Consider the following 27,532-nt stretch of genomic DNA (forward strand, 5'->3'; position numbering starts at 1 on the left):
TTTACGTACAAACGGTGAAAATTCCGATTGAGAATAAAAATCGAAATTTTCATGCGATCTGCAAACGGAGAAAATTGAATATCTGGTCGGCAAAAATAAAAATTAATTAACGATGGAGGAAAGTCACATAAACAGGTAAATATTTTCCGTAGTCTCTGAAGCGACAGCATAAATTTCATTTCCACATTCTCTGTTTTAGATTATTATTACAGTATTTTCATACTACATACAAGTACTCTCTCTCTCTCTCTCTCTCTCTCTTTCTCTCCGTCTATTTTACATTTCATGCGAGGGTATTTCTACAATTCGTATTGATTCCAATCAGAACTGCTGCGAGCTGGAATTAATTTCTTGGCGTTCTATAATTATGTTAGGAGACGTAATTCTGCGGCGAAATAAATTCAGTTGGCTTATATTATCCTCCTCGCTGTTATCTCGCAGTATTCCGCGGATCTCGGGGATAATAGCTCTCATATGGAGATACATGACTCTAGATTTAACTACAGGAACGTATATTGCTTTGAAATGTTAATAAAATATATTCGACTGTGTAATGTGGAATATAACTGCTATTTAATGTGCAGGAAGGTAAATGCTTTCACAAAGTTACTTGGCGGGACTCTTGCGCGCGTATAATAAATTTTGCTATAACTCAGCAAGTTTAGGAGGCCTAAGACTGGAAGGCTTGGAAGTACGGTTTTCATTATAATCACATATTTAGTACAAGTCACTTCTTATATGTATGCTAGACTTTCTGTCTAAAAGTATAAAAACAAAAAGAAATGCCAAACGCGCGTTTCTAAATATTTCCATTGTTCTCGACCGTTTGTGAAAATACGAAACTTCGAGAGCGGCCCGAAATAAATTGCAGGAAAATGTCTGATGCTGTCTTCGGCAGCTAAGTCACGTTGGTACCCGAAGGCTCTTGTAAAAGCGCACAGTCAGACATCGCGAGTGACGTCTGGCGAGCTGCTCTCCAGTCGGATTTAGGCAATGTCTTCATTCTCAAGACTCGTTTCAGGTCCTGCCGGTTAAGCAGCAACGAAGAAGAGCGTTACGTCACCGCTTTTCTTCCCGACCACTGAGTTACAGTCCGCAAGTCTCGAGCGTGTTACGTTTCTAATGTAAACAACGTGACTTGCGGATTTCCGATAGGAATCGCGTATCGTTGGACGGAAAGTCAATATCGCCAACCAAACGTGTCGCGTGTGTGTCTTAACCTAACAATAGGAATTAATTATCTGCGCGTTCCACGATCTTGCACACACATACACACACACACACACACGCGCACACGCATGTATGCGTAAGGTTGAAAATCGCGGGAGACTCTCGTAAGTAAACGTTAAGGCTCGGTGTGCGTCAGATTGTAGTCTTCGCTCGACCGAGTTGTATTTTAACTCCGTCCGGCGGCTTCCTCATTGCGTTGTTTGATTTATCCGCACCGGACTGTTTATTTTGCCGTTGCAGCAGCGAGAGCGTCCGCTTCCGGCGCGCGATGTTTCGAAACTCCTTGTTCTCGCTTCTTCATTTTCTCCGTGTAAATAAGAGAAGAAGAAAGAGAAAAGGCGAAAAGGAGAGAGAGGCGAAGAGGAGGAAAGAAGAAAAGAGAGAGAGAGAGATTCGACTTCTTTTCTTCCTCCTTACTGCCCTTTTTAGCTCCTCCGGTGCCGCCGGTATCTGAATTTTTAGTCGTATTTCCGACTAGCCGTTTCTCCATTCCCCTCCTTCCCACCCGCGCGTCTTTCACCCCTCCTTGCATCTGCATTCGCATCTGCCCCACTCCTTCCATTCGTGCCCGCTTCTCGCGTAATTATTTCTATCCGCGATTGTAATGCAAATTTTTACTGTTTCCCGTCCCGTTGGCCAACCCTTCTCCTTCTCGCGCCCGAAAAGCCTTTTCTTTTCTTCTTCTTCTTCTTCTTCTTCTTCTTCTTTTGTCGCTGTATCTTGCATTTTGTCCCTCTTCCGCGGTCACTCGTTCTTATTCTTCGCGTCCTTTTTACGCTGCGCCGCATTTTATTTCACGTCTTCGCGTCGTTGTTACACGAGATGTTTTTGCACCCCGTTGACGTCTTGTGATGGGGTACTGAGACTGGGATTTAAAGAGAAGTAAATTAATTAATGCGGTGGTGCTCGATGAGCAAGTCACAAGCATGCCGCCACAACAGTTGACCACTTAGATTGCGTTATGCACGAACCCTCACGCTCTTCTGCGATAGATTCGTCCTGTCGCGAGAGACGAGAAATACCGAAAAAGATCCACCTTGGATCTTCATTCGTCGCACGATCATGTTTTTCTCTCCAGGCGGGTTGGATGTCTCGCGGTTAAATTCCAGCGGCGACGGCAACGGCGGCGGGCCGTGGAAGTCGGCGAGAAAATTAATTATCCTCGCCTTGGATCTTATCTCGGCCGTCATCAAAGGCGTCGCCGGCTATCTGTGGTGATCAGCAACGCGCGCGCGCGCGCGCGTCGATACGGTTCCATTATTTCATCAATTCGGGTTAATTAGAAGCTTACGAGCGACGCTTGTCGCGCCGCCGCTATGTGGGAATGCGGCGCACGGAGAAAATGACGCAGGCTCGACAAAGACTGCGCTATCCTCCGCTTGGTTTACTGAGTTGCGCGGATGCACTTCACAGCGCAGCGGAGATTCGCGAGAGTTATGCTAATGCGCATTTTCGCCTCGCGAGTTACAAATGCCCGACGTCGCCCAAAATTAATTCGTCGGAAAAATTCAGGTCCTCCCTCGCCCCGTCCCCGGCGTGACGCGTGTGTCGGAGTTACATGACGTAGCGAAATGAGTCTCGTGCCATTTCGCTGTCTATTAAATCGGGCGCCTACTTCTCTAATGTAAACGCGCCGAACGAGCCTGCAAATCCCGCGGAAAGCCCGCGAAGAAAAATTGCCTGCAACACTCTGCTCATACACAAGTTTCGCGAATATCTGATAAACATAAGAAATTCAACGAGGGAGCCGAGGGACAGAGGAGGTGCGCGAAGAGGATGGGAGGGACACTTCATAAATATGAAAAGTGTCAAGAGCGGAATCGAGATGCCTGAGAACCCCGAGAGACAAAAGATTCGAAATCGGAAACGGAGATTCGCCGTGGCGTATCCCGAGGCTTTTCTGACGGTTTTCTGACGTAATCCTCTTAATTACCGCAGATTATCCTAATTAAACGGCGTCATCATCGCCAGAAAGGCGAGGAGGTTTACTGGGAACGACCACCGCACCGGGATTGGGCAGACCTTTCTTAGGTTTATGCGGTGAGAGTTGTGTTAACCCCTTCGATTCGCTCGGCGGCGTCATTGATATCTCGGAATGAAGAAACGGATGAAAGTGTGTCGGTCGTTCTTCATTAGAGCTGTGTGGCGTCGTGTATTAATGATCTTAACACTGACATTGGCATTGCGAGAAAAAGACGAATAAATTTTAGAAAATTCGGATTCCCCTAAATCTCGACGTTGAACTCCTCGTGTCATACGTAAAATTCTTCAATTTCGAATTTCTAATTTTGCACACTTGTATTTTTATAACCGAAACAACTTGACGCTGTGGAATTTCACGCGAAAAGCATACGGGAATTAGCGATTCCGCAATCATTAATCTCAGCAGCGACACACACGTACACACACACACACACACGCGCGCGCGCGCGTGCACAATGCACACTCATAATTTGTCCTTTCGTAATTTAATTCGTCGTTACTGGAAACGTGTTAAATTGCATCGCCCCAATTACGGCTTTTCGGAGATACGGCTTCCCATATTAAAACGCACCGTTCTAATCTCCATCACGGTCCTTAGAAGTTTGTCAATTGAATTTTGTATCTGGCGCGCGCACGCGACAAACTCTCTTTTATAATTAATTTCCTGTTTGCCGCGAAACATTATCAGTCCTCGTCTAATTAACGGAATCTGCGCGACGCCGATTACACGCTCGCGGCGCTCCCGGGATATGCATCCTTCTTCAGGAGTTCAATTTCCGTGACATCAGCTTGCTCTCGCAATCTAAGTTCCGTCGTTCCGGCCGATTGTTCCCGCGGCAGGAACTTCGGCAAGCGGATCATCATGGTCGTCGTTGTCGTCGTCATCGTCGTCGTCATTCCGCCTTTCCGGGATCGTTTGTGTCGTCTTAAATGCAAACGGCATAAGGAATCGTGTGTAGCTTGTCTGACGCAGTTTCACCCTGAAGAAGCCGCCATCACATCGGCGCACCTCTTCAACCGTGAAGGGAAGGAAACGCCAGCCGGTGCCGACGTAGTGGTTGGATTCGCGCTGTAACTCGCTCCCGTCGTGTCGCCCCGGCATTACACGGCGATGTAATACGCTGCCGTTGTCTCTCTTAATGAATAATCGCAGGCAAGTAGCTCGCGCGACGCGAGGGCGTTAAAATGTAACCGTTCCAGACTCGATTCGCGCGCTATAGCTTCCTGCTTCGTTCACGCTGCTGCGCTCCAATATTTTGGGTGTGTTTCGTTTCGTTGAAAACACACGCACACACACACATATACACAGAGAAAGAGAGAGAGAGAGACAGAATTCCAGTTTGTACGTTCAACAACAGAGAGCGGCAAAAATCGAAATAAGACGAGCCATTGTCGTCTCGACTCAGATTCAAGCGTCTCACTGGAAGAAGAGAGTGAGATTCTATCTCGGCAATTTTATCAAATTGTATTTTCAGCAATTCGAAACTTGCTCATAATTATTTCAATATATCGATTATGTGTTTCGTTCATTGTAACACGATAAGATATTATGATATGTTTCGCACAACGTTTAACGAGACGACTTAGCGTAATCGTGCGGCTGTTAGGAGAGATCCGGCTGTAACGTTTATCCGAGGAGTTTATCGGGAAAAATTAATTTCAAACTTTAGCTGTATATCGGAAGTCTTGGGAAACATGCGAAGTTCGAGCCGAGCGTGACCGATCCTCGGCGACATTCTCTCGCTCGGGCGAGTGTAAACTTCCGTAAAAATATAATCGTTAAATTTTTTTAAATTGACACTGCGCATAAATATTATGCACAAAATATCAGATTAATATTCGTATAAAGTGTTGCAAAAGAAAATCAGCTTCAATGCAATCAGTATGGTTTTTCATTCGTCAAATATATATCTTATCGATTATCATTCTCGAGGTTCCGCGTATAATTTTTCGCAGAATAAATATTTCCGCAATGATTAGAGAGGAAGCGAACAGTGCTTCTCGCAATTCATATTTTTATTAAACTAGATATGAACGCACATTACCGCCCATATTTTTATTATCTCTGGCCGAAAACCAATGCGATTTATATATGAGCATGCATTATAAAACATGACGCTTTTGAGCGTTTGATCTGCACACTCACCGACTTTCGTTGATTCCTATGACTCTGCATCCGTCTAATGTCTCCTCAGCATTCAGGACAAGTTTCTTTTTTCACAATATTTTGTCGCTTTTTCTTTCTCTTTGTTTATCTTTTCTCTTACTAATTTCGATGGGATTTAAGGAAAAGAAATGGCGAGACAAAGAAGCGCGTATATGGTCGCGTTCAAGAGATAAGATTTTTATCCCAAAAAGAAGTAAACACGATAAATTTCAACGTTCCGAGAATGTATACGTGAGACGCGATTCGCGTAGAATCAATCGCGAATGAAAATTACGACGTTTAGACAAGAGAGAAAAAACGAAAATGTTTTGTTTCGCGAACAGTAATTCGAAAAAAATGCACGTCTTGTTTCGTAAGGACTAAGTTGTAATGTAAATAAACGCGCGTACCGAATTTATCGGTAATTTCAAATGAAATATTATCGCTTCTGACACGCGTGAAAAATGTAGAAAATTGATAAATTCGATAGACATAAAATTTATCAAGTCAAATAAGATAAATAATGGTGAATTTCACGTGCGATGGCGCAATTCTGATCAAATTTTAATATTACTTACTACTCGAAGCAGGAGTTATATTGATTGAATCACAGCAAATAATTCCATATCTTGATTTCAATATAATAACAAACCAAAACATTTATATCTGTATCTTCTAATGATTCAGAGTAAATATAAAAGAGAGAAATATATATTATATCTTAAAGACTCTGTTGTGTGATACGGTCATTGAAAGACATGATCTCCTGATTATTTCGAGCAACGTGTGAAAAAAGTATAATTAAATCGCATTGATCTTCTCGAGATATTGCAAATACCCATCACCATAAAAATATCTTTTCTTCTCTGACTCACCGATATACAGTAGATAGAGTCAGCCGCGTTCTGCTGCGGATCTGTAACAAAAAATATAGTTTCGTTAGTTAAACCGTTAGGTTAAAAGTTAGATTAGGTTGAGTTCAATTCGCGGAAGCGCGCATGCAGATATAAATGTTGACCCTTTGCCATTGTAATTCAACGGCTTTTATTCCAATCGCTCGGTTTTCGCAATAAATCAAAAAGAAATGTATAGACGATCGGTGACCTCACCTTCAAGCCGACTCTGCTCGGCCCGAACCGGATCCTCCGGTGCGGCATCGACGTCCGTCGAAACTGCGTCCTAATAACCGCGGCTATCGCGTGGCTGCAAACTCTAGCAGATCTGTAACAAAAAACGAGTTTCCTCATTAGTATTACAGCGACAAATGCGGCCCGCATCAAGAGTACGAAGACTCGAGACTACAAATTTGCTTCTTCAACTTAACCAAGTTAACCAATAAAAGTTTACCTTTAAAGACCATGAAACATTGCTATTGCTCAAGATGCTCCGGATCGTCACGCACACACACATACACGCACGAATATTACACGTTTACACGCGCGTACACGCGCGCGTACACTGTGATCGAGCGTGAAAATTCGGAAATGATTACGCGCTGCAATCCGCCGCCGCGGCGTAAACAATAATGAAAACGGTCGCGGCAATTGCGTATTTATGAACATGTTGTTTTCAAAATCGCGCGACTTTGTCCCGCCGGGACGCGTCTCAGAGAGCCTGTAACATTATATAAAATTTACTTCTTTAAACAAAAAGGTAAAAAGAGGCGCCAAGTACACGCGCAATACATACTGTGTTATTTTTAGAAATTTCAAATTATTTTTTTTCGAGTAATGTATATAACATAAAATTTTACAAGTAAAATTTATAACTATAATAAAACTCTGCAACACTACTTTGCAAAAGAAATGATATAAACGGCAATGTTTACGCTTTTAGTACTGTGCATCGTATCGCAACTGTGCGTGTATTTTTGGGCAATGTAATTTATTATTTTCGTTATACAAGTAATAAGTTTGTACAAGTAAAACTTATATCTCTAACAATAAATTCTTCTATTGAATATTATAAATAAAACTCTACAAAACTGTTTTACAAAAAAATGATATAACAAAACAATAGCATCAACTGAAAAACTCTACTCAACATCAACTCTGCAAATGAGAGCGATTTGCAATCTGAAAATAAATATATCGAAAACTCCCAATGATATACAGTCCGGTACTTCAAAAACAATGTCTTCATTATTTACTAGAACATTGAGTTTTATGGTTATTTTATTTATTATTATAATAAATTAGTTATTATAACAATGCCATAAAAAATACTTAATGCAAAAAGTCTTGGTTTCTCTCTCTCTCTCTCTCTCTCTCTCTCTCTCTCTCCTCTCTCTCTCTCTCTCTCTCTCTCGTTCTCTTTCTCTTTCTCTTTCTCGCATATTTCTACTCCTGTATTTTAGCAATATTCTTCTCTCCCTTACTCTCTATCGCTTGCTCACTCGCACTCGCTGCTTCTTCAGCGCGCTTGTAACGCCTCTGGTGAGTAACGTGGTGGTGTAACGCCTCGAAAAAGTGAGATGCACAAATCCCCTCTCCTCTGTGGTTTAGCGTTTCTTACTTTCTTACTGAATCGAAATTTTCCGTGATTTGAACTTATTTTAAAATATCTACATTTAGAGACAACGTACACAAAAAACACAAGGACACTTTTCTTCCTATTTTTTAAGACCGAATCGATTGGCATTATAAAAACCTCGATCGGTTTAGCCATTGCTGAGATATAAATATCTCACCTCAACTTGCAATTTCGTATAATATAGGCACGGTATGCCTCGCGTCGTTCGGGCGCAATTTCGTTGCGCTTGAATTTGGCGCGAGGCACTACCGTGCCTCTTGAAAACTGCCAGCTACACCGGCATTGTAATATCAGTTAAGCCTGTAGGTGCTCGCAGGTGCATACCAATTTTCTTGTGTTTTCCTTTTTTCCTCGAACGGGTACGAGACGGTCAAGCCACGCATAGCATTTGAAAATCTTTGATTACTTGCCGAGTGTCGTGGGGGATAAAGTGGGAGGATTCACGACGGAATGAGCACCTCTGATTAGAAAACGCGGGTGTGGCTCGACGACAATGCTGTCTGGCTGTTAACATCTCGCTCGTCCTCTTGAAAATCCCCTTCTGGATACTCTCCTTTATAACCAGCAGCCAGCAGTCACCCTCCCCTACAGCCAACCCCTTGTCTTCGGAACGTCCTGCCTCTCCTCCTCTACCTCACTCACCCTCTCTCCCTCTCTCTCTCTCTCTCTCTCTCTCTCTCTCTCTCTCTCTCTCTCTCTCTCTCTCTCTCTCTCTCTCTCATCTCCGGCATGTAGACGCATAAGCACGCGAGACGCGAGACGCTGAAGAAGCGAACTCCCGTTGGATGAGGCAGGCTGGTTATCGCGGGTGAGTTTACGCCAAAGCCGCCAGCGACGCACAGTTTATTACAGGCTCGTCTTTATGATATTCCAACCTTCAAAAATGCATTAAACGCTCATAAAGAAGGCCCGGAGCAGTCTGCTGCGCGCAGCTTCGTCCGCGCTTTCGTCTTCGTCGTCGTCGGTGACGTCACGTCGGCGGCGTCCTTCCTTACCCACTCCCGGATAGGTCATCAAACTTTCAAGCGATGAATATTCTTTTCTTTCTAAGGTAGAATCGAAATTCTCCGCAGGGGCTTTAAAGCAAGCACAACCGTGTCTCCGTAGACTCGTTCAGCGGCGGCGAGGGAGGGGGGGAGGGGGAAGGCGGCTAAATTTTTGATGACGGATGTGCGTTAAGACAAAGAACAGCGCGACCTCGAGATCGAGTTGAACGAGGGAGTTAAGCCACCTCCTTCCTCGCTCCGTTTGAAAAACCATCCGCTAAAGCCGCCGATTAGAAAGATTGGTTTGTCATTCTTCTTTTTATCCCCGATATGGAGGATTCGCACCTGCGATAATCGTGGCGAATTTCGTTCGTTCTACATGGCTTTTGCCACCGTAAGATAATGAGCGTTCTCGCAAAGGATCGACACTGTGCGCATGCAGACACGCTAGATAAATGGGGTGATTGACAATCTGTGATACGAGTCCGTAACGTTACGGCGTTACAGCGCGTGCGCTCGGCGATTACTCGGCAATAATTATTTGGTGCGATAATATAATTAATAGGAACGCGCCATTCCGCGATAATGCCGTTAATAAGTACGCAGGATTCCGTTGATTGAACGTTATAGAATGTAACCGGGCACGGTCGCGCATATTACTTCGTATCACGTGATGACGTTATGACGTTATGTGCCGCTGCACGGTTATTAACGCCGCATGAAATCGAATAAACAATAATAAAATGCTGGATCAGCGTGTATTATCGTCCACGTTACCATGGCGCATTCCCGCTCACCTCCTCTCTCTCTCTCTCTCTCTCTCTCTCTCTCTCTCTCTCTCTCTCTCTCTCTCTCTCTCTCTCTCTCTCTCTCTCTCTTTCTCTCTCTATCTATCTCCTGTCTCATGCGACTTTTCGCGAAAACTCGCATGAGACAGGAGAAACTGCAAAATGTGATATTTGGGAGAACAAGATTTATTTCTTCCTCATGTTTCCCTCGGGATTTTGAGCACGATCTGCTTCACACATTTCGGGATTTCGAAGCTTAGAATTTTTCGGCGACGCCTTCGTCCGTACAGAATTTCGGCTGATTTCATCGATTTTTAAATGACGCCCTTTTACCTGCGTAAATTTTGCACAAGGTAAAGACATTGAGTAAAAATCGATACAATTATCCGAGAGAGTCTATGTGGGGATAAAAGGGTGCCGCTTAAAAGCCAATAAAATCAGCTGAAATTCCACGCAAACCCTTTGTTCATTTTGCACTTTCGTATTTTTGCAGCATCAGAGACGTCTGCTCGACGGGGACGAATTTCGGCGCAGGGGGGGAGGGGGCGAATGCGCAAAAATGCGCGTCCTCTATATTTATACCGGAGATGATAAAACACAAGTCCTCCCGCAGGATCGTTTCCGCTCTCGTCTTGGTCCGCGTCTCGTCGCCCGTACGCCCGGGACTTGACAAGCAAGCCGGGGAACTCGCGGGAGCAGACGAAGCGCAAAACAAGAAACGAAAGCGAAATCCGGTCGATCGGATGCCCGGAAAATTACATTCAAGGGAAATCGCGCTCTTAAGGGGAAAAACGCCTGGGTCGAGGCGGGGCGGGGAGGGGGGGAGGTAAGGAGGGAAAAACGGAAAAGGATGGAAAGCGAGGTAACGAAATGACGCGAACGCATTTCGATTTCCTTTGAGCCACCGTCGTGCGGAACTGCGCGCGTCTGCTTCGCCTCCCCCTTGTCCTTTCGCTGCCTTTGTCGCTCCGGTTCTTTATTGCCCAAACGCCACCCTCGTCGCTCCTTCCGCTCTTTAGAACGAATCAGACCTTCGCAGATTTTTCGCGGATCCTGGCAATTTTGCTCACGCCGATGAAAAGCGGTTCGTCTTGAGGACCGGCAGCCTTTCCGGAGGGGGTGGTTTGCCGGCGAGGACGCGCTTGTGCAACGTTTCAGAGCTTCCTGTCGGAGAAGCCGGCCGGTGGGAGGTCCGAAAAATTTCGGAGCGTGAGCGAGCGAGGGAGCCGAGGGAACCGATAAATATGGAAATGCGAGTGGGAAGTGACGATTCAATGCAAAGGATGCGTCTTCTTGTTGTGCGCACTTCCTCTCGTTCCTCCTTCCCGCGATACTCGGCATTAGTTTGCGCCCTCGAGCGTTCCGCAGAATTTTAAGTCAAATAGCGGCCGATAGCGCCGCGGGAATCATTTTTAGCCGGAACTCCAGCCCCGGGAATATGTCTCGAGTCGCGCGGGCAGAAAGCTTTCGCGTTTCATTGCTGCGATTGTGTCCCTCCCCCCCTCCCCTCATATCCTGCGTCCTTTCCTTCGCGTTTCTTCTCTCCTGCTGAGCGTGCGAGGGCCCTCGGCGACGCTCGTTACTGCAAATCAAGCGATTTTTCCGCGGATCTTACGGGAGTGTGCATTTTGGCGAGAAGGCACGCAGCGGCAGTCGGGAAACCGCGAGAAAATCCCGCCTCTTCGCGATAATGCGCGAAAAACGCGTGGAGGCACGCCCCGCGATCGGTAAGCGGCAGCAGCGGGCGAGTTAATTTCCGGCGGCGGCTGCGGCGGCGGCGGCGGCGGCGGCATGGTGTTAAAATATTCGCGGGGGCAGAGTGCGACACACGCTCGCGCGTCCGCGCGCGAGCATCTGGAGAATGTTAATTGTGTAAGATCGCGTCACGCTTTATGAACACAACGCATTGTTCATAAACGCGCGCGCGCGAGCACCGACGCGGAATTGCATAATCCGATATCTCGTGGCGAACGATAATTCGCGGGCGATTTTCCGCTCTACCCGGCGTTATAGAATTAAACGGAGCACGCGCGCGATCGATTAAATTCCTCCGCGCAATAAAAGACGGGGTAGAGGGAGGAGAGCGGATGGGAGGAAAGGTGGGAGGGAGGGAGAGGCAAAGAGAGCATCGATCACGTGATCCTATCATTTTGACATCACGTTTCGTTTCCAGCGATGTTTCTGTCCCCCTTTCCTACAGGAAGTGTTTGTCTCGTTCAGCTTTTTTTAGGCAGAAAAGGCCGGGTAGACGGGAGTGACATAAAGGGGCTTTTAACTCGAGCGTAATTTCCTTTTGATCGGAAATTCAATATTTTCTTATGGCCGGCGCGCGCCTTTCCGCGCACGTAGGCGAGTTTGCTGCTTCCGGAACTTTCCGCGCGAGCTTTCGATAGAGAGAGGAAGAGAGCGAGAGCGAGAGCGACAGCGAGAGAGAGAGAGAGAGAGAGAGAGAGAAAGAGAGAGAGAACGATTAGAATGCGTATACGGAATCGGCGGAAAAAAGGGCACGTCGGGGGCGTTTCGCTTCCCGTGCGAAATGCCGATGAGTTTGACGCGAATCGAAGCTCACCGTGCGAGAGGAAATGGCAGCAGTTTCGGCTCGCAAATGTGTCGACTTTCCCGCGCGGCGAGAGGAGCACGAGGAAAATTTGCCGTAACGTGTTGCAGTAACGTAAGAATTCCTGTGATTCGTGTGCAATCGAAATAACGAGCTCTGTCTCGTTCGAGACGATCGGATCACTTCTTCGAGTGCTTTTGTGGGGACGTGAAACATTTCTCGAACAGTGATAATTATTCGCCCACAGCGGTAGAATGCGACCGAAACGCAGGCAGATCGCTCCTAATTGACCAGGCCGAAACGCTAAAAGTCTCGCTCACGTTCGTCCTGTACTTCGCGGGTCGATAGCGCGCTGTAATTGCAATCGCACAATTATTGGCGCTGGAAAACGGTCTACCATTAGCATAATAAATCTCGTAGCTGCCCGGACAGGAAATTGCGAGGTTCTCCGGGCGCGTGGTATACTCGCCCGACGAATTGTGTGGGATGTCGAGGAGTGAAACAATCTCCAGAACCCCGCGATACCACGATTATAAACTTATTCCGGGCCTTCGTGACCGATCCCGCGCGATTTACGTCAGGCGCATTAAAGTTTTCACGTTAGCCTAGGGAAAGGTTTATGAGCCATCAAGAACGATACCGGGTGAGTTCAATCCTGGCGCCCTCGCCCGCCCCTCTTTCGTTACTTGATTGGCGGACCCGCCTTCTTGTTAGGAAAAAAGGAAGAAGCCGAGAAGAACGTTCCGGTAATAGCTCTCGACTACTAATAAGATTGTCAAATTCCGCGGACTTTTCAGAGAAAGAGAGAGAGAGAGAGAGAGAGAGAGAGAGAGAGAGAGAGAGAGAGAGAGAGAGAGGATGAGATCGCGCCGGTGCTTCCGTACGTCCTGAAGGATGAAACTTTGCACTTAAGGCCGCGACATCCACGCGGTTGTCGGTGTTGGTACACATTAGCAGCGGAAACGAGCCGCTTTTTCGCCCGTACATAACCAACTGGCAATTTTCCAGGCCGCTGGAAAATAGCACAGCACGAGAAACGATAATTGGTTCCAGGAAAGTATTTGTGTTGTTATCGCGGCGATTATGGCCGATTATTCCGGCAGTCCGCCGGAAATGGAGGCATATCACGCTCCAAGTGCGACAGTTTGCTCTATTGAATCCACGGCTAGTTTGTAAAGACGATGATTGCAACAATCCCGCCTCTCTCTCTCTCTCTCTCTCTCTCTCTCTCTCTCTCTCTGTTCGCCCTCGTCGAACGTCTCGTCTTTACCTCTTCCTTTATTTTTCTGCCGCAGAAGGACGCATTCTAGAGCTGCACTCGCCCGACGGCGTCCACGAGTGCTGGTTGAGAGCCACTGATAACACGGAGGCGAATGTCTGGTTCAATGCTTTGCACTCGGCGCTGGCAGCCCTCACCTTGAAAGCGTTACGACTGGCCTCAGCACTTCCGGATCCGCAGCAGCTTCAGCACATCGGTTGGCTCGCGAGGAGACATTGTCTTCAGGTGAGAGAGAAGTTTCCGAACACCCAGCCGAGGAATTCTACGCCTAACCATTCAGTCGGGAGTATTCCACGCTTCATGGGTGTGATGCTGTAGCATAGTTCGATCCTAGCAGCCAGCTTATCGCTATCGATATCGAGTCTCGCAGTCTTAACGATGTTCAGCCGAGTCGAACTGCTTGAACAGACCGTGCCGCTGGCGAGAAGTTTTACACCATGCTCCGCGGAGGGAATGATGTTTCAATCTCCCAATTCACAATGGACACACACTTCTCTCGCAGAGTGTGCTTGCTGCGCCAAATGAGCCTCCCCACTTAATGGCCGCTGCTTTCATCTCCTGGATATCTCCTGGATACCCCGCGCCTATTTTTACCCACTTTGCCCTGAAAATTACACGCTTCGCCGGGAGAGACCCGATTTACATCAGGCGATCTCGCCCGTTCACGGTACTGTTTACCTGCTCCTTCACCGCCGTCGCTTGGGCTGGAGGCGACTTTTTTCCCCCGACAATCGATAAAGAGCGCCCGCACGACGAGCGCGCGCGGCTGCGTTTTACCGAGTGTCGCTCGCGTTTCCCAGTGGGAACGCCGCCCGTCAATCCTGATTTTCCCGTTTTTTCGACGTTGACTCCGCGCGATCGAAGGCGACGTGTACGTACCGTTAGATCTTACGGTTCGGTTTATATCTGCCAGTGCGACAGAACGTGTGGCCGGGAGAGAGAGAGAAAGAGAGAGAGAGAGAGAGAGAGAGAGAGAGAGAGAGAGAGAGAGAGAGAGAGAGAGAGGGGGAGAGAGAGAGAGAGAAGAGAGAGAGAGAGAGAGAGAGAGAGAGAGAGAGAGAGAAGGTGGGTGAGAGAAAGAGAGGGGGAGGGGGAGGAATGACGAAGCGAGAGCGTTAGACGTCCTGTGACAATAGACCGACCCGCAGGTATTGGATTATTCAATACCGACGTTGTAGGAAAGCAACGGACGAGCCCGGATCCAGCCGTCGTCGATCGAGCTTCCTTGGATCGCGCGCGCACCATATTGCCTGATTACTGTCACGACCGCTCAAATACGTGCCGTCTAGCTCAGAGAGACGTCGGCCAGTATTTAAGCAGCCCACGGGACGATTTCGGAGGAGGGCGACCGGCAATCAGGCGCGCTAATGCCAATCAATTATGTGCCGGTAGCCGGCGTGCCCTCCTGCGGCGTCCTTGATGCCGCGGGCGTTCGCATGGCGGTCCTTTATCAACAAGGCGACATCCGGTGGCGAGCCTCGCGTATTAGTTATCGATTCCCGCCCGGTTACACGATCGGCGGATCGATAGCACTATCGCCGACTGCTGCGCGTCGATGGCCCGACGCCGCCGCCGGCCGGTATATTCGGCCTTACCGCTGCGCGTTCGCCTGCTGTGATCTCTGCGAGTGACACGTCCACGGAGCCGGGCCGACGCAACGGACGAGACGCTGGGCGGAAGATGGAAAGATCAACTGTCGCACCCTCGCTTATCCCTCCGGCGGCGATATTTAATTGGAAGTCGTGGCTGCCGCAGCAGCCCCGCCGACGCCCGGCCCGGCCGGCCGACTGGTGTTTCGTGATTTTGACAATAAATAGTCGCTGATTGATGGAAATCACAATTTGATCGCTATCGCTCGCGTAGCATAACTAGGTGTTTGGTGTTAAAGCTCCGTCCGACCCAGTTTCGCGTCACGACGATAGGCAAGCGCTGATCGGCCGTGGCCGGTCTCGGGTTTCCAATGGTGGCGTTCACGATTGAAAATGTGTTCGATGGAATTGATTCCTGCTCGACGTGCTTTATAATGATAATAAATAGTCGACGCTCTCGGCGCGGGATTGTTCCTCCATTCGAGCCGGTCAGCCGCGTTTAACGGTTCAACCGTGGCCCCCGTGATTTATATCGTGCGCGACACAAAGTGTCTAAATTTAACTGTCTCTGCTGATTCTCTCGCCTGCCGGTTACCGGACGAGGCGATGCTCTTTCACGAGTGTCGATTCAGCCGAGGACGACCCGCGGGAGAAGGAAAATACGTCCGAGGAGCTTCGCTCCGGCGATCGCGCTAACGACAAGCTTGAGATTTCTCGGAGACGTGAAATACCGGCGCTTCATTCGGGAACTCGTCGTCGCGATCATCGCACAATACGAGATACGGAAATTTCACTTCTCGTTCCTTCTCCGTTACCGCGACGGAGTCGCGAGCATTTCACGTGCGTCAGCTTCATCGACAACGAAAACGGTTCGCGGAAAATGGAGAAGCATGTCCGGCCCGGACAATGCGTCCGCTGTGACGATTGTGTAAACGATCAAGTTGGCTGTTTTTCGAGACGTAAAATATTGACGGTAGGAAGATCGAGATGATTCCGGCAGATGTGCGGACTCTCCTGAAAAATGTTTATCGTCTCGATACCTTACGACTGGCCCTTTAGCCTTCCACGCGAAATCCTGACATATCGACATTACAGCGCGCGTTTCATATCGGACAAATATTGCCCCCATTGTATTCCCGATATTTACACTCGCATAAATCGCGTGCTCTATCGTTTCGAATCTGTCGCGAAACGAACGCGCGCGCGCGCGCTCTCGGCGCGAATAGCTCGGCATCGCATTAATTAGCGCGCGCGCCGGCGATCGCCGTGCGCCCTCGAGTAGAATTTATCGATTGGTGATCCGTGACCCTGTGATCGGCGCGTGTCATTTAATTAACGATCCGATGGGATATTTAAGCGCCGCCGCCGGTAATCCAGCGAAGCGGAGCAACGTTTATGGATTTCCCCGGGCGCATCGCGCCGTGATCAACCGGCCGAACGAACAAGTTGTATCATTATTTAGGCGGCTGTCCGTTCGCGCTGGGCACCTCGTAAAGCCGGATATTGCGTTTTATGAACAGCACCAAGCCCGGCCGTCCACCCGTCCGTCGAAACGAAACGGGGAAGGCACGCGAGCTGCGCGCGCGCGGTCGGGGCGTTTTCATAACTGAAAGGAAAATGCTATAAAAAATAGCTGAAACCGCCGTGAAAAACGTCGCTTCGGCGGTGCGCCTGGCACGTTATCCCGCGCGGTGTCACCTGTAACGCCCTGTCATTCTGTTTAATGTCGTTCATAGCGCGTGTCGTTGCGTCGTCGATTTATTTTATTTGCCGACGGATACCGATCGACTCGCTGGTCAACCATGTTAGCCGATCACAGCAATTCCTTCTACCTGTTGGACTGTCTAGTGGCCGAGATACTGCACGGTGCGGCACGTGCAATCCGATCGAATCGCCCCAATTTTCTTAGTTGGCACCAACTTACGTTCCAGCGCATTGAGCCATCGACTGGCTCGAATGTCCACGCGGACGCACGGTGATGCAATTTCCACGGAGATTCGGAGGTTCTTCTCCCTTCTGTAAATATCGCTAACGTGATTCGCGGAACATCCTGCCGCCTGCCGTTACATCGACAGGCAGCAAGGATCATCCGAGGACTTTATTAACGCTGCTGTGTGTGAAATCGATCTCCTCGTGAAATATCGTGGATAAGCCTCGGTGTTGGAGACGAGCCTTAACCTGTGGGTGACTTCTCGAGAGAATCGATGCCATTGCTTTCGTCCTCTCCCCCGTCGGACTTTCACGGGAGTTCACGGGAGTTAAAAAAGTACCGCGCAGCCGAGCGCGTCCGGCTGCAGGTGTGCCGCAGTCCAGAAAAATAATGAACCCTTGACCAGCGTTGGGCCGGTAACCCGGATCAAGTATCACATACGAGGAATTCGGCCAGGAATTTGTGCCGTGTGTGTATCGCTCGGTTGATGGTTATTTTTCAAAACGCGCCAAACTCGCCGGGCAGCGAGTCGCGCGTCGATCGCGCGAAGATCGATCGACATCCAGGCCACGCGTGGTCTTTGATCCGACGATCGCGCGTTTTGTTTGTTAAATGTTGTTATATCGGCGGCGTGAGAATTCGGCCCGAGCGAATCATCGGACTGGACCCGGGAGTCATCTTGATTCCACGTGCGGGGTCATCGCAACACGCGGCTGATTATTGGCCGAAATCGATGCCGGGAGATTAAGTGGCTTGCCATCATCGATCGTGCGCGAGCTCATACAAATGCGGTCTGTAGAATGCGCGCAGTCTGCGGCGTTATAAATCTTTATACAGCCATTCTTTTAGAATTCCTCTTTATAGAGCTATTGTGGCCCGATACAAGCAACTGCGCAAACGGCCAACGATACAATGCCGGATCCACTTTGCCGCGCGCGAGCGCGGCGCACTTCAACGGTTTCCACGCATTTACATATAGCAAAGCAGGCTTAACGGCCTCATTGTTAGCTCTCGAAGCGTTGCTTCTTGCGGACACGCGTCTCGGTATCAGCACGAGGCGGTCGATGCGTTTTATTCCGTCGTCAGCGTGTCTTACCGTATCGGCGAGCAGCGTCCGGTCCAATCGATCGTTCCTCACGCGTGTCGCGAGCGCACGCTGTGTTTCGGAGGATCCCTCCGTCACGACGGAAGGGAAGGAAATGCGACATCTTGCCCTCGGCCCGGCGATTTGTAGAAGAGTCGTGACGCAAATACGAGTCACGGCCGAGTCGCTGCTGCCGAAGCTCGAGGCGGGCCGATAAATCCAGCGCGAGTTCACATATTGAATCGGCGACGCCATCGGAAGTAACGCCCGGAAAGTCCGAGCATAGGTGGACGGCGGAATGTCGTCTTTCCTAATCTCGTATATATACGGCGGGCAATAAAGTGTCAATCCCGCGCGAGGAAGATGCGCCCGGGATGGCCGATTCTGGCTGGCGTCGCGGTGACGTGGACTATATGCGTTCGCCTGAATCGTGATTCACGGCACGACGACTGACGCGGAGTCGGAGATTACATGAAATTGAAGCCGCGACACGAGGATATAAAACTTATGGCCGGCTCGCTCCTCCGCCCGGGGTTAAGCATCCCCGAGGTTCAGCCTAACTGCAGCTAGCCGCGCTTTCATGTCCGAGCGGTAGATCATCGTTTCTGAATTTTCGTTCGCGCTCCTATCGGCCAAGAACACCGCTCTGTAAAACAGAACGGCGCTGCCGGAGAGGGAAAATATGCGGGGAGCAAGCGACGTGATGTCCGTGCGAAATTGCGAGTGAGTGCTCGAAGGGCTCGAGGCACTTTATACGAGAGGGAAAGAGGGAAAGAGAAAGGGGCGTGGTCCTTCTCCTTAAAGAGTGCAATTAACCTGTTATCCGTTACGACTTCCTCTCGCAATTTAGCGATCGTTTCTGCCCGGGAAGGAAGAACGTTCCGAGAGAAATAAATAACGAGAATACAGCGAGTTCGAAGAGCGTTAAAATTCCACGTCAAAGTGCATTGATGGCGTCGATTAATTTTGTCGCGTCGTGCCTGCCCGCTTGCGATAAACGAATTTTCATGGAATTTCGGTGTCCGACACTCTCGGAGGAGTGGCGACGAGCCATTATAATTTCCATGAAAATCGGACAGACGTCGGGAACGATCGCTTTATTTCGCATAGCGCAGCGCGGCCCGGATATAAATTTGTCCTCAATCACGTTGCAATTTCTGTTTACTCAGTTCTTATATCTTGTGTGTTCGGCTCTTTGATAGAAGCGTATTTAACCGTCGCGTTTTTAGCGATATTAAACGGCTCGGCGCAAACAATAATAACGATGTGACATGAATTCAATATAAATATTGATAAAACGCGCGCATCGCAAGAAGTCTCTCGTATAATATAATCCTGTTGTAAAAGCGGTAATTATCAAATTATTCGCGAGAGATGGACAACAACGTCGAAATGCAAGACTTATTAAATAACGGCGAGTTATTACCCGGCAGATTATTCATCAGAGTACGGGAGAAATGAGAACATCCTACTGTGCTCCGTAATTCATTGCACAAAGTTTGCACGATTGTTTGGACCTTGAGGATCGGATCCTGCAAGCGCGCATCTTATCGCTGAGTCCTTTCTCAATAATTTGAAACTGTCGATCGGACGTCTCCGCACGATGACATTTCCTCGCGAGAAGTCACCGTGATTTACGTTTAAACATTAAGGTTGAACATTCTATACGTTTAAACGTATAGAATGGCGTTTTGTGTGCGCGCAAATTGTATACTCGCCAGTTTATTCTGATATCCAACGACGTCGAGCCGTCCAGAATGAATTCCAGCGCTCTGCACTCCAACCGCTCGTGTCCTGCATCCATCCTCCCCGCAGCGTCCAGCCGTGTCGTCCGACGTCGGTCGCTCTTCACTCACTTCACCGCGCTGCATGCGCGGCCGCAGTCATTGGAACGGCGTTTAACGATTTGGCGGAAAGTGCGCGATAAATTCCAATATCTCGGGGATACTTAGACCCGCGCGTTGAAAAAAGAGCCGCGGACATCCGTGATTGTCGCGATGTGACAATCTCGACGGTGAGGAAAGTAGACGACGACACTGCACTTCGTGGATGATCGTATCAAGAGATGAAATTATCGTTCCTCCATTCTACGCTTCTCCATTTTGCGAAGAAAGAATGCTCGCGTCAAATTTGGCGACAGTTCCGCCGCAATAAAATGACGTTGTAGCTTATCACGTGTGCGAATATTTGGGAAAATCAATGGGAGCGGCGATCGCAATATTTATCGCGAGCGAAATAAATAATCGCGATAAATAAAAGCGAGTTCCGTACGCTGTGACGTGATTCCATTGTGTGTTTTACGCCGTTCGAGCAGCCAAGGGATCGCATGGACAATTCTGTCGAGCAATTTTTTGTTTTGAATCAAATGTATTCGTAGACATATTTATAAAAATAAGTAACCAAAGATTAAAAGATTGAGAAGCTAGAAGATTAGGGAAAACATATTAAAATGAGCCTACTTTTTTTTGAGGAGAGTTTTACATTCGACAATTTATAAGTGCCTGCTAAGCAGAACGGCAAATTGAATTTGAGCGGCAATTTTCTCCGTGTATTTCGAGCAATTTCGAGCATTTCAGTGGTCGAACCCGGCATATTGTCGCCGGATCTCTCAAATAGATACGAAATACGAACATAGCAGCGAATTTTGGAGCGACTCGCTCGCGCGCGTTTCCTCTGACGAATGCGTAGCCGTTGGATTAAATCTGAGGTCGAGCGGCCATTAAATTAGCCGTCGGAAATTAACGGTATGCCATTTAAGTATATTTTAATTAATCCGAGCGCGCAGCAAAGCCGCTTGCTTGCTTGCTTGCTTGCTTGCTTGCTTGCTTGCTTGCTTGCTTGCTTGCTTGCTTGCTTGCTTGCTTGCTCGCTTGCTTGTCTGCGCGCGCATATTTTTTCACTAACCCAAAGTTAATGTAATTGGCCGAAACTTAAAAGCGCCGTTCAATTAAAGTCCGGGATAATAAAGCGCCGCATTGTAATGCCCTCGCAGTCCTGGTCAAATGTAAAATTAAGCGGCCGAATAAATAGGAGGTTTTTACCGGCACGTGTACAAGAGCGGCAAGAGACACCGGAGGCTGCTATTTTTATCCGCGAGATCACCACGGTGCTGCAGAAATCTACGAGAAAATTCGCGATAAATCTCTGGAGAGACGCGATTCACCATATTTTCCCGGTTTTGCATCGTGTCCGCTTTTTGTGACGGCGTACGCGCGCGCGCGCTCAGCTCCTGATAGCATTAATCCCCCGGCGATAAATTAGAACGACAATGCCGCCGTAGCGCGGCGGTATCGACGGATTTCTTTGTGTGTAATTCCGAATTGATGAAATATCTTGGAACTAGCGGCGGCGGAAATGCGAATTTCTACACTACGCACTCTCACGGCTCAATTCCCCCGCGCCTAAGCGCGAGGTAATGGCATTGTAAAGAGCGACAATAAACTTACCCCTGTCGCCGTCCTTCCTGCTATCTTTCTTCAGCCCCGTGTCCTCTCTCGTGCCGGCGAAAGTCCTTCTTCCCGGCTAACTGGAAACAGTTTCAGGGGTCAAGAAGAATAGAACTTAGTGAGAGGAATGCGGAATCAGCATCGCCGCGGAGATGGGGTGGGTTAAGGGTATTCCGAGTGGGCCAGGCTTTTCCGACCGCTCAAGCCCACCAATCGGCGATTCCGTCCGGTCGCTGGTATTTATTCGGTGCGCCTTTCCAGGAGAGAGAGAGAGAGAGAGAGAAGCTCGCCGTTAACCGCTATCTCAACTCTCTCAAACCCCCGCTAACGCCCGCCCCTTTGCCGCAATCCTTGTGTTTCTCACGGCCGAAAGAGGCGCGAGAGACTCGACTATGTGTGCAAATACCCGAATCCCGTGTGTGTGCCGTCCACACGTACAAACCCACAAGCGTCGCATCAGCGATCAGCTTCCGAGGCGATTCAGCAAAGATCGCTAACTCCCGACATCGTGACTGAAGCACTTCGACACTCCTCGGAAGAAACATGTAAATATGAAGAAGCAAACGTGACTTATTTTTTTTTGTCGCACGGAGAACGTACAAGGTGTGTCATTTATTGATTAAGAGTACTGAGAACTCAGTTAGCTAACGAGCCGTGATTAATCGCGACCATTAATTGCGGATCCACCTTCGAGTCCGTTAAGAGAAGAGAGCGAGGAGAAAACGATGAGAATAATTTGAGACGACAGAATCCGCAACTATGACTCATTGATTAGAGGATCCTCCGACTTCCCTCGGATTTTCGCACACAAAACGGACTCGGACATTTTTCGCAAACGGTAAAGAGCATAGCAAAGTTCCCAGCTCGCAATCCTTTCCGTTTTAACAAGTACTTCTCCGGACAGAGTAACGGCTCTTCGGCCCTCGATCACTCGATTCCTGAAAGCTCTTTCACACACGGTCCATCCTGCAAACCTCCGGGCTGCATCGAGGAGCTCGTTATTAATTAGAACGCGAGCCACTATCGGTCCTCAAACACAGACACCGATGTTCCCCATCTATAACCTTCCCTCGAACCTTCCTCTCATCCTTTCTGCCTTTCTCTCTCCCTCTCTCTATATCCCAGCCTCCCGCAGCGATATCCATCTCACTCTCCGCGCGGAAGTGGATAGTGCATCAGCAATGCTAAGCAAACTGCGGCTGGAACGACGGATCAAGAGACGATCGTGTACGTGTTCGTTTGCCAGCGTCAGTGTGCATGCACATACGTGTGTCAATACTCGCGCAAGTGTATCCACACAACGAGGCAGCTAGGTGGGACCACGGGATGTGGGATTGGCACTTTTGCGTTTGTGTGAACGATGGTTACGTGCTACCGTGGTCCGGCAGACTTCAAGATGAAACGCCCGTTGATACGTCCGAAGAGTTGATACCTTTTGCTTTGGGATGGGGGTGGATAGGAAGAGGGTGGTCCAGCTTCGTGTGATTCCGGGTGCCCCGCGTTCTCCTGATCAGCATCGTCGGTTAAAACGATCGTGTGCAACCCGGATGTACGGCAAAGTCGTAAATGCAGCTCGAACTGGCTGACGCGGCGTGATTGGCAGAGTTGAAATGTATAAACGGAGCCACTTCGGGGCATTGAAATTTGCGAATTTGACGGAAAGCATGCCGACGATACATCCGGCCGGCCGGGCTCGCGTCGGTCATTCGAGTCGGAAGACCGACGAACGAGATAAAATCCCGGGAAAATTTCCAGCTCCGTCTGGATGCTTGCAATTTTAATGCGGTCTCATTTTCGTCGTACCCAATTAAGGCGTAATTGAATTGCCAAGGAAAATTAATTCGTCGGTTATGTCCTGGCGGTGTAGTCTTCCGAGAGGGGTCACCGGTCCTAATACTTTCCGCAATTATGCACGTCTGCGGACTTCCTGGCTCGGCGCTTCCCGATTTTCGTATTTTTATCAATTTAATTGCGCCCGCGCCCGGACGATGCCGCATTTGCGTCGATTCGTGCTGCGATTCTCCATGCAGTAATTCCAAAACGCTAAATATCTAGCCCAGGCTGTTATTTTTTAGCGTTCAGCCGATAACGACGAAGGGCCGACGAAGGACAGTCAATCCGCGGATGTTTGCGCGTAATTCTGAATACTCGGGAGAGTAACAATTTCCAGGGGCGAGTGTGTATGCGACATTTTTATTTCGCTCCTCGATTGCGGTGATCTATTTTTCACAACTCTGTTTTTTTTTTTTTTTACTTGCAACAGGAGTTTAGGGCAGAGTATTTTAACGATAAAAAATAACGCTCGGAGACGGTGGCGAGATCGCGGCGATAATTTCAGCCGGCAAACATTCGGATTTGTCAGATAAACGTCGCGCACATTCGCTTGGAAATTATCGTTCCCCCAAACGCTCGAAATTACACGCGAATATCCTCGGATTGCCTCTCTCAATGGGCCTCCCTCGATAATTAATTCAATAATTCAAGACAGTGCCGGGGATTTTAATCCGGCCGAAATGATTATGCAGTTTATTTTGAGTCGTTGCGACTCGCGCGAGTGGCGAGTTGCCTGAAAGAAACGCCGCGTGCCCTCTTAAAATAAGTTTCACCTTAAGCTCATTCACAGAGCGCCGAGATTTCAGTTAAAAGCGAGATAAATCGACCGATGGAAGGCGTGCAGAGCGAGAGGGCAGGGAGCGAGGAGTTAATAAGTGAATATTGCGACCTTCGTAGCAATAATTTCGCGCCGCGGACACAAACGAAACTCGTTTCTACTTTCTCTCGGCCGTAAGTTCCCCTTTAAAGACACCTCCTCGGTCTATTCCGGCTGGCATCGTAAATACGCGGACAGACGACTTTAAGAACGATATCGTAACGTTTCCACTCGCTTGCGCGGAAGCGTTGTCGGGTTGGCTAACACCGCCGCGCCGGTTCCCGCACCGCCTCGTCCACCACCCCCGTGTTCACCCTCCTCGCACGAGATGAGAGATATACCTCCTAATGTGCTTTCCATTAAGGCCGGCGTCGCAAGGACGTAACGGCGGATACACAGGATGATCGCATCATCGCAGGATAATGGTTACAACTACGGGCAGTACGTACAGTAAAAGCCCCGTTGCGTCCTTCGCAGCCACGCCGGAGTAAAACTGCGAGCGCGTCCGTTTTATCTCTCGTTACGTTTTGATTTCGCTCACTATTCTCGCGCCCGCGAGCTGCTCTCTCTCTCTCTCCCTCTCTCTCTCTCTTTCTCTCTCTCTTTCTTTCTCTCTCTCTCTCTCTCTTACTCGCGCTTCTTTTTAATGCTCCGAGGATGAATAGTTGTAAACGTTAATATCGCGAGCGAGCGCGCAAGAACGACGGCAGAGTTGATTCAATGTCAGCGGTGGTAATGGATTTTCTCCCGCAGCGAGCCGTAAGACAATGATCGAGTGTACGCGAGTCGCTCGACTTGGGAAAAGCGACTTGGGAGCGCGGCGAGAATTTTTGTCAAGCGCGCGCGCTCTGTTTCGACCGCCGGTGGTTGCGCGGCTGATTGTCCGACTTGGGCTAAAATTCCAGATAACAGACGAAATCTGAATTTCGGCGCTGCCGTGAACCCGACGAGGCGCGGAGCGCCGTGGTGAAAGCTCTAATGAAAGTTTCGCCGTGAAACACAGTTTGTACAACAGCTGTCGACAAGCCGGAATCAAATCGTGGCCCTGGCCCGGTGACTCATTTTAAGTCGATTTCAGAGGATCGCGACATTTACGGGCGCGCCACCCCGCCACCCCGTACGTCCCGCCGCCGTTTTCCACCCCTCACTGCCGCTGCCCGCCGTTCGCGCGCAATTTGAGTTTGAACGCCGGCGCTCCCGGAAACGGTAGTTTTACCGGCTGCGCTCATTTGAGTGTGTTTACGACTCCGTTATTTTCCACCCGCTTCGCAGCAGGGATAGGCCGGCGCTCGCTCGCTCGCTCGCTCGCTTTCCGCATCGAGTCGGGAAACGCGTCAGCGCGTCACCGCGACAGCGAGCGTTTCTCGGCGCGGCTTTTCCCGGTAAGCCCCGCGGCGAAAGAAGCACCGTTATCGCGCGCTCGCCGCTTAGAATTGCCGGCTAACGAGCGAGATCTCCTCGCTGTGTCTCGTCGGCGAGCGATATCGTACGGCTGCGCGCCGTGCCGAGACGATCCTCAGTGCGTCTCGCAGCCGAGCCGTCTCCGTGATCCCCGAATCTCGACAAAGAGGGAAGACTAATTTCGCACAGGCGCGGGGCAGAGGAGGGAGGGCTGCGAGAACGGCAAGTATACCGGAAGCGTGAAATCTTCGCGCACAATCGGCTAAATTGCAAGAGGAGCGGGGGAGGCAGGGCGCACGGTCGGAGCGCGAAATTATCGGCAATTAGGATTTGCATACACACGGAAGTGCGATCGCGCTCTCGTCCCCCTGGTTAAAATCACGTTACTGCTTCCGAAGTTATAACGGCGATATATCAGCGAGGGCTTTGTGCGCCGCGAAGACGCATCATTGCAGGGCGCGCGGCCGAATTCGCCTGCTTAATGCGGGCTATACGCCGCCGGAACGCAGCTCGCAATAATGGCGCTCCGGCTTTTCGACATTAATCCCGCTTTAGTGCGGCCGCGCGGGATTTTTGTCCCGATTCTCCCCACCCCCCTCCCGCCTGCGCCCCCGGGATTGCTACAACTCGCCGTCAAATCTGCGCCAAGGCGAAACTGACGAATACTTGCCGGTAGCGGGGGGGCCAATCGGGGGTGGTTGAGCCGGAGCGCGCTGCCTTCACGGCGCGTTTCTTTCCCTTCTTTGGCTCGCGCGACTTCGCGCGATTTGTCGTTAATTCGTCGGGGCCCGGAACGCGCCCTCGCGCAGGAATTGTTATTTTACTGCCGGCATAAAGATTAGGCGAAATTAGCCGGGATGATTTAGGACACCGGCCCCGCACCGCACGAGATCTCTTCCATCTCACGGGGCGGGCTCTCTCAGCGTACAGCTGCGAGTGGATAGAGATATCCGGCGCGTTTAATCTCGCTCTAATCCTTGCTTCCTCGATAAATGTACAGTCCGGGATTAATGCTCGCGAAAATATCGCCGCGATTACACCTGTATTATGGTGGCTCGTAAACAAAAGTACGCTGCTCAATACGTAGGACGTCCGCCGCCAGGACGAAGCGAAGCGAGGGGCGCAACGCGCCGGGGTGATCGCGCTGTGCTTTCGCGCTGTGCTTTCGCGCTCGCGATGTGGAAGCAGACGACAGTTATTCCGGCGAGTGTAGGGCGAGAGAAAAAAGGAAAAAGGAGAAGACACGCGGAGGAAAGAGACGGGCGCATAACGGGAGCGCCGAGCGAAAGGGAACGAACCTCGGATGGAAGCGCGCCGAGGTGCTATGTGGCGCGTGCAGATTCGCCGAAACGTGGAGCGAAGGAAGGCTGGAAGATACGAGCATTCGGCGAGATATCCTCAGTGCGAAACACACGGGTTGAAGGGTCGAGGGCGGGCGGAGGGGAGGATGCGAAACCTCGTACATCACGCGTTATCGTTTGTTCCGTATAGAAGGCCAGCGAGTCGCGAATCAAAAGCCGGTTAGGTTCGATTCACGCTGCGCGGTACTTACACACACACACACATACACACACACACACACACACACACACACATACGCGCGCATACACACACAGCGGGAGAGCGGCCCCCGGGCAGCTCGATCACAATGGCTCTGTCTGTCCTCTCTCCCTCCCTCCCACCCTTCCCTTTCCCCCCCTCTCTCTCTCTCTCTTTCTCTAGTCACACTTCTTACATTAGCGAGCTGGCCGAGAATCCGTGGTGGGGCCTCGTAGTTAACTCAATATTTGTCTTTCTTCGGGACAAAAGGCGTCTATCTGTCTGTCCCTCTGCGCTCGCCGATCGTTTCTTCCGAGGCGTTTCTTTATTATCAGCGACGGGATCGTCGACGATGCAAATCGAAGGCGTCCCAGCAGAGGCGGAATGAAAAA

The 27,532-nt window shown here is 49.6% G+C and overlaps 1 protein-coding gene across 1 annotated transcript in view; it reads left to right on the forward strand.

The window, feature by feature from the left end:
- The window catches only part of Syn1 (Syntrophin-like 1), a 248,951-nt gene that overhangs the window by 195,707 nt on the left and 25,712 nt on the right, over positions 1-27,532 (forward strand). The window contains exon 4 of the mRNA XM_011141660.3: positions 13,518-13,726. Within this exon, the coding sequence (XP_011139962.1) occupies positions 13,518-13,726 (209 nt within the window). The remainder of the gene's footprint in view (positions 1-13,517; positions 13,727-27,532) is intronic.

Source organism: Harpegnathos saltator, unplaced genomic scaffold (genome assembly GCF_003227715.2).
Source record: "Harpegnathos saltator strain DR-91 unplaced genomic scaffold, Hsal_v8.6 scaffold58, whole genome shotgun sequence".
NCBI lineage: Eukaryota > Metazoa > Arthropoda > Insecta > Hymenoptera > Formicidae > Harpegnathos > Harpegnathos saltator.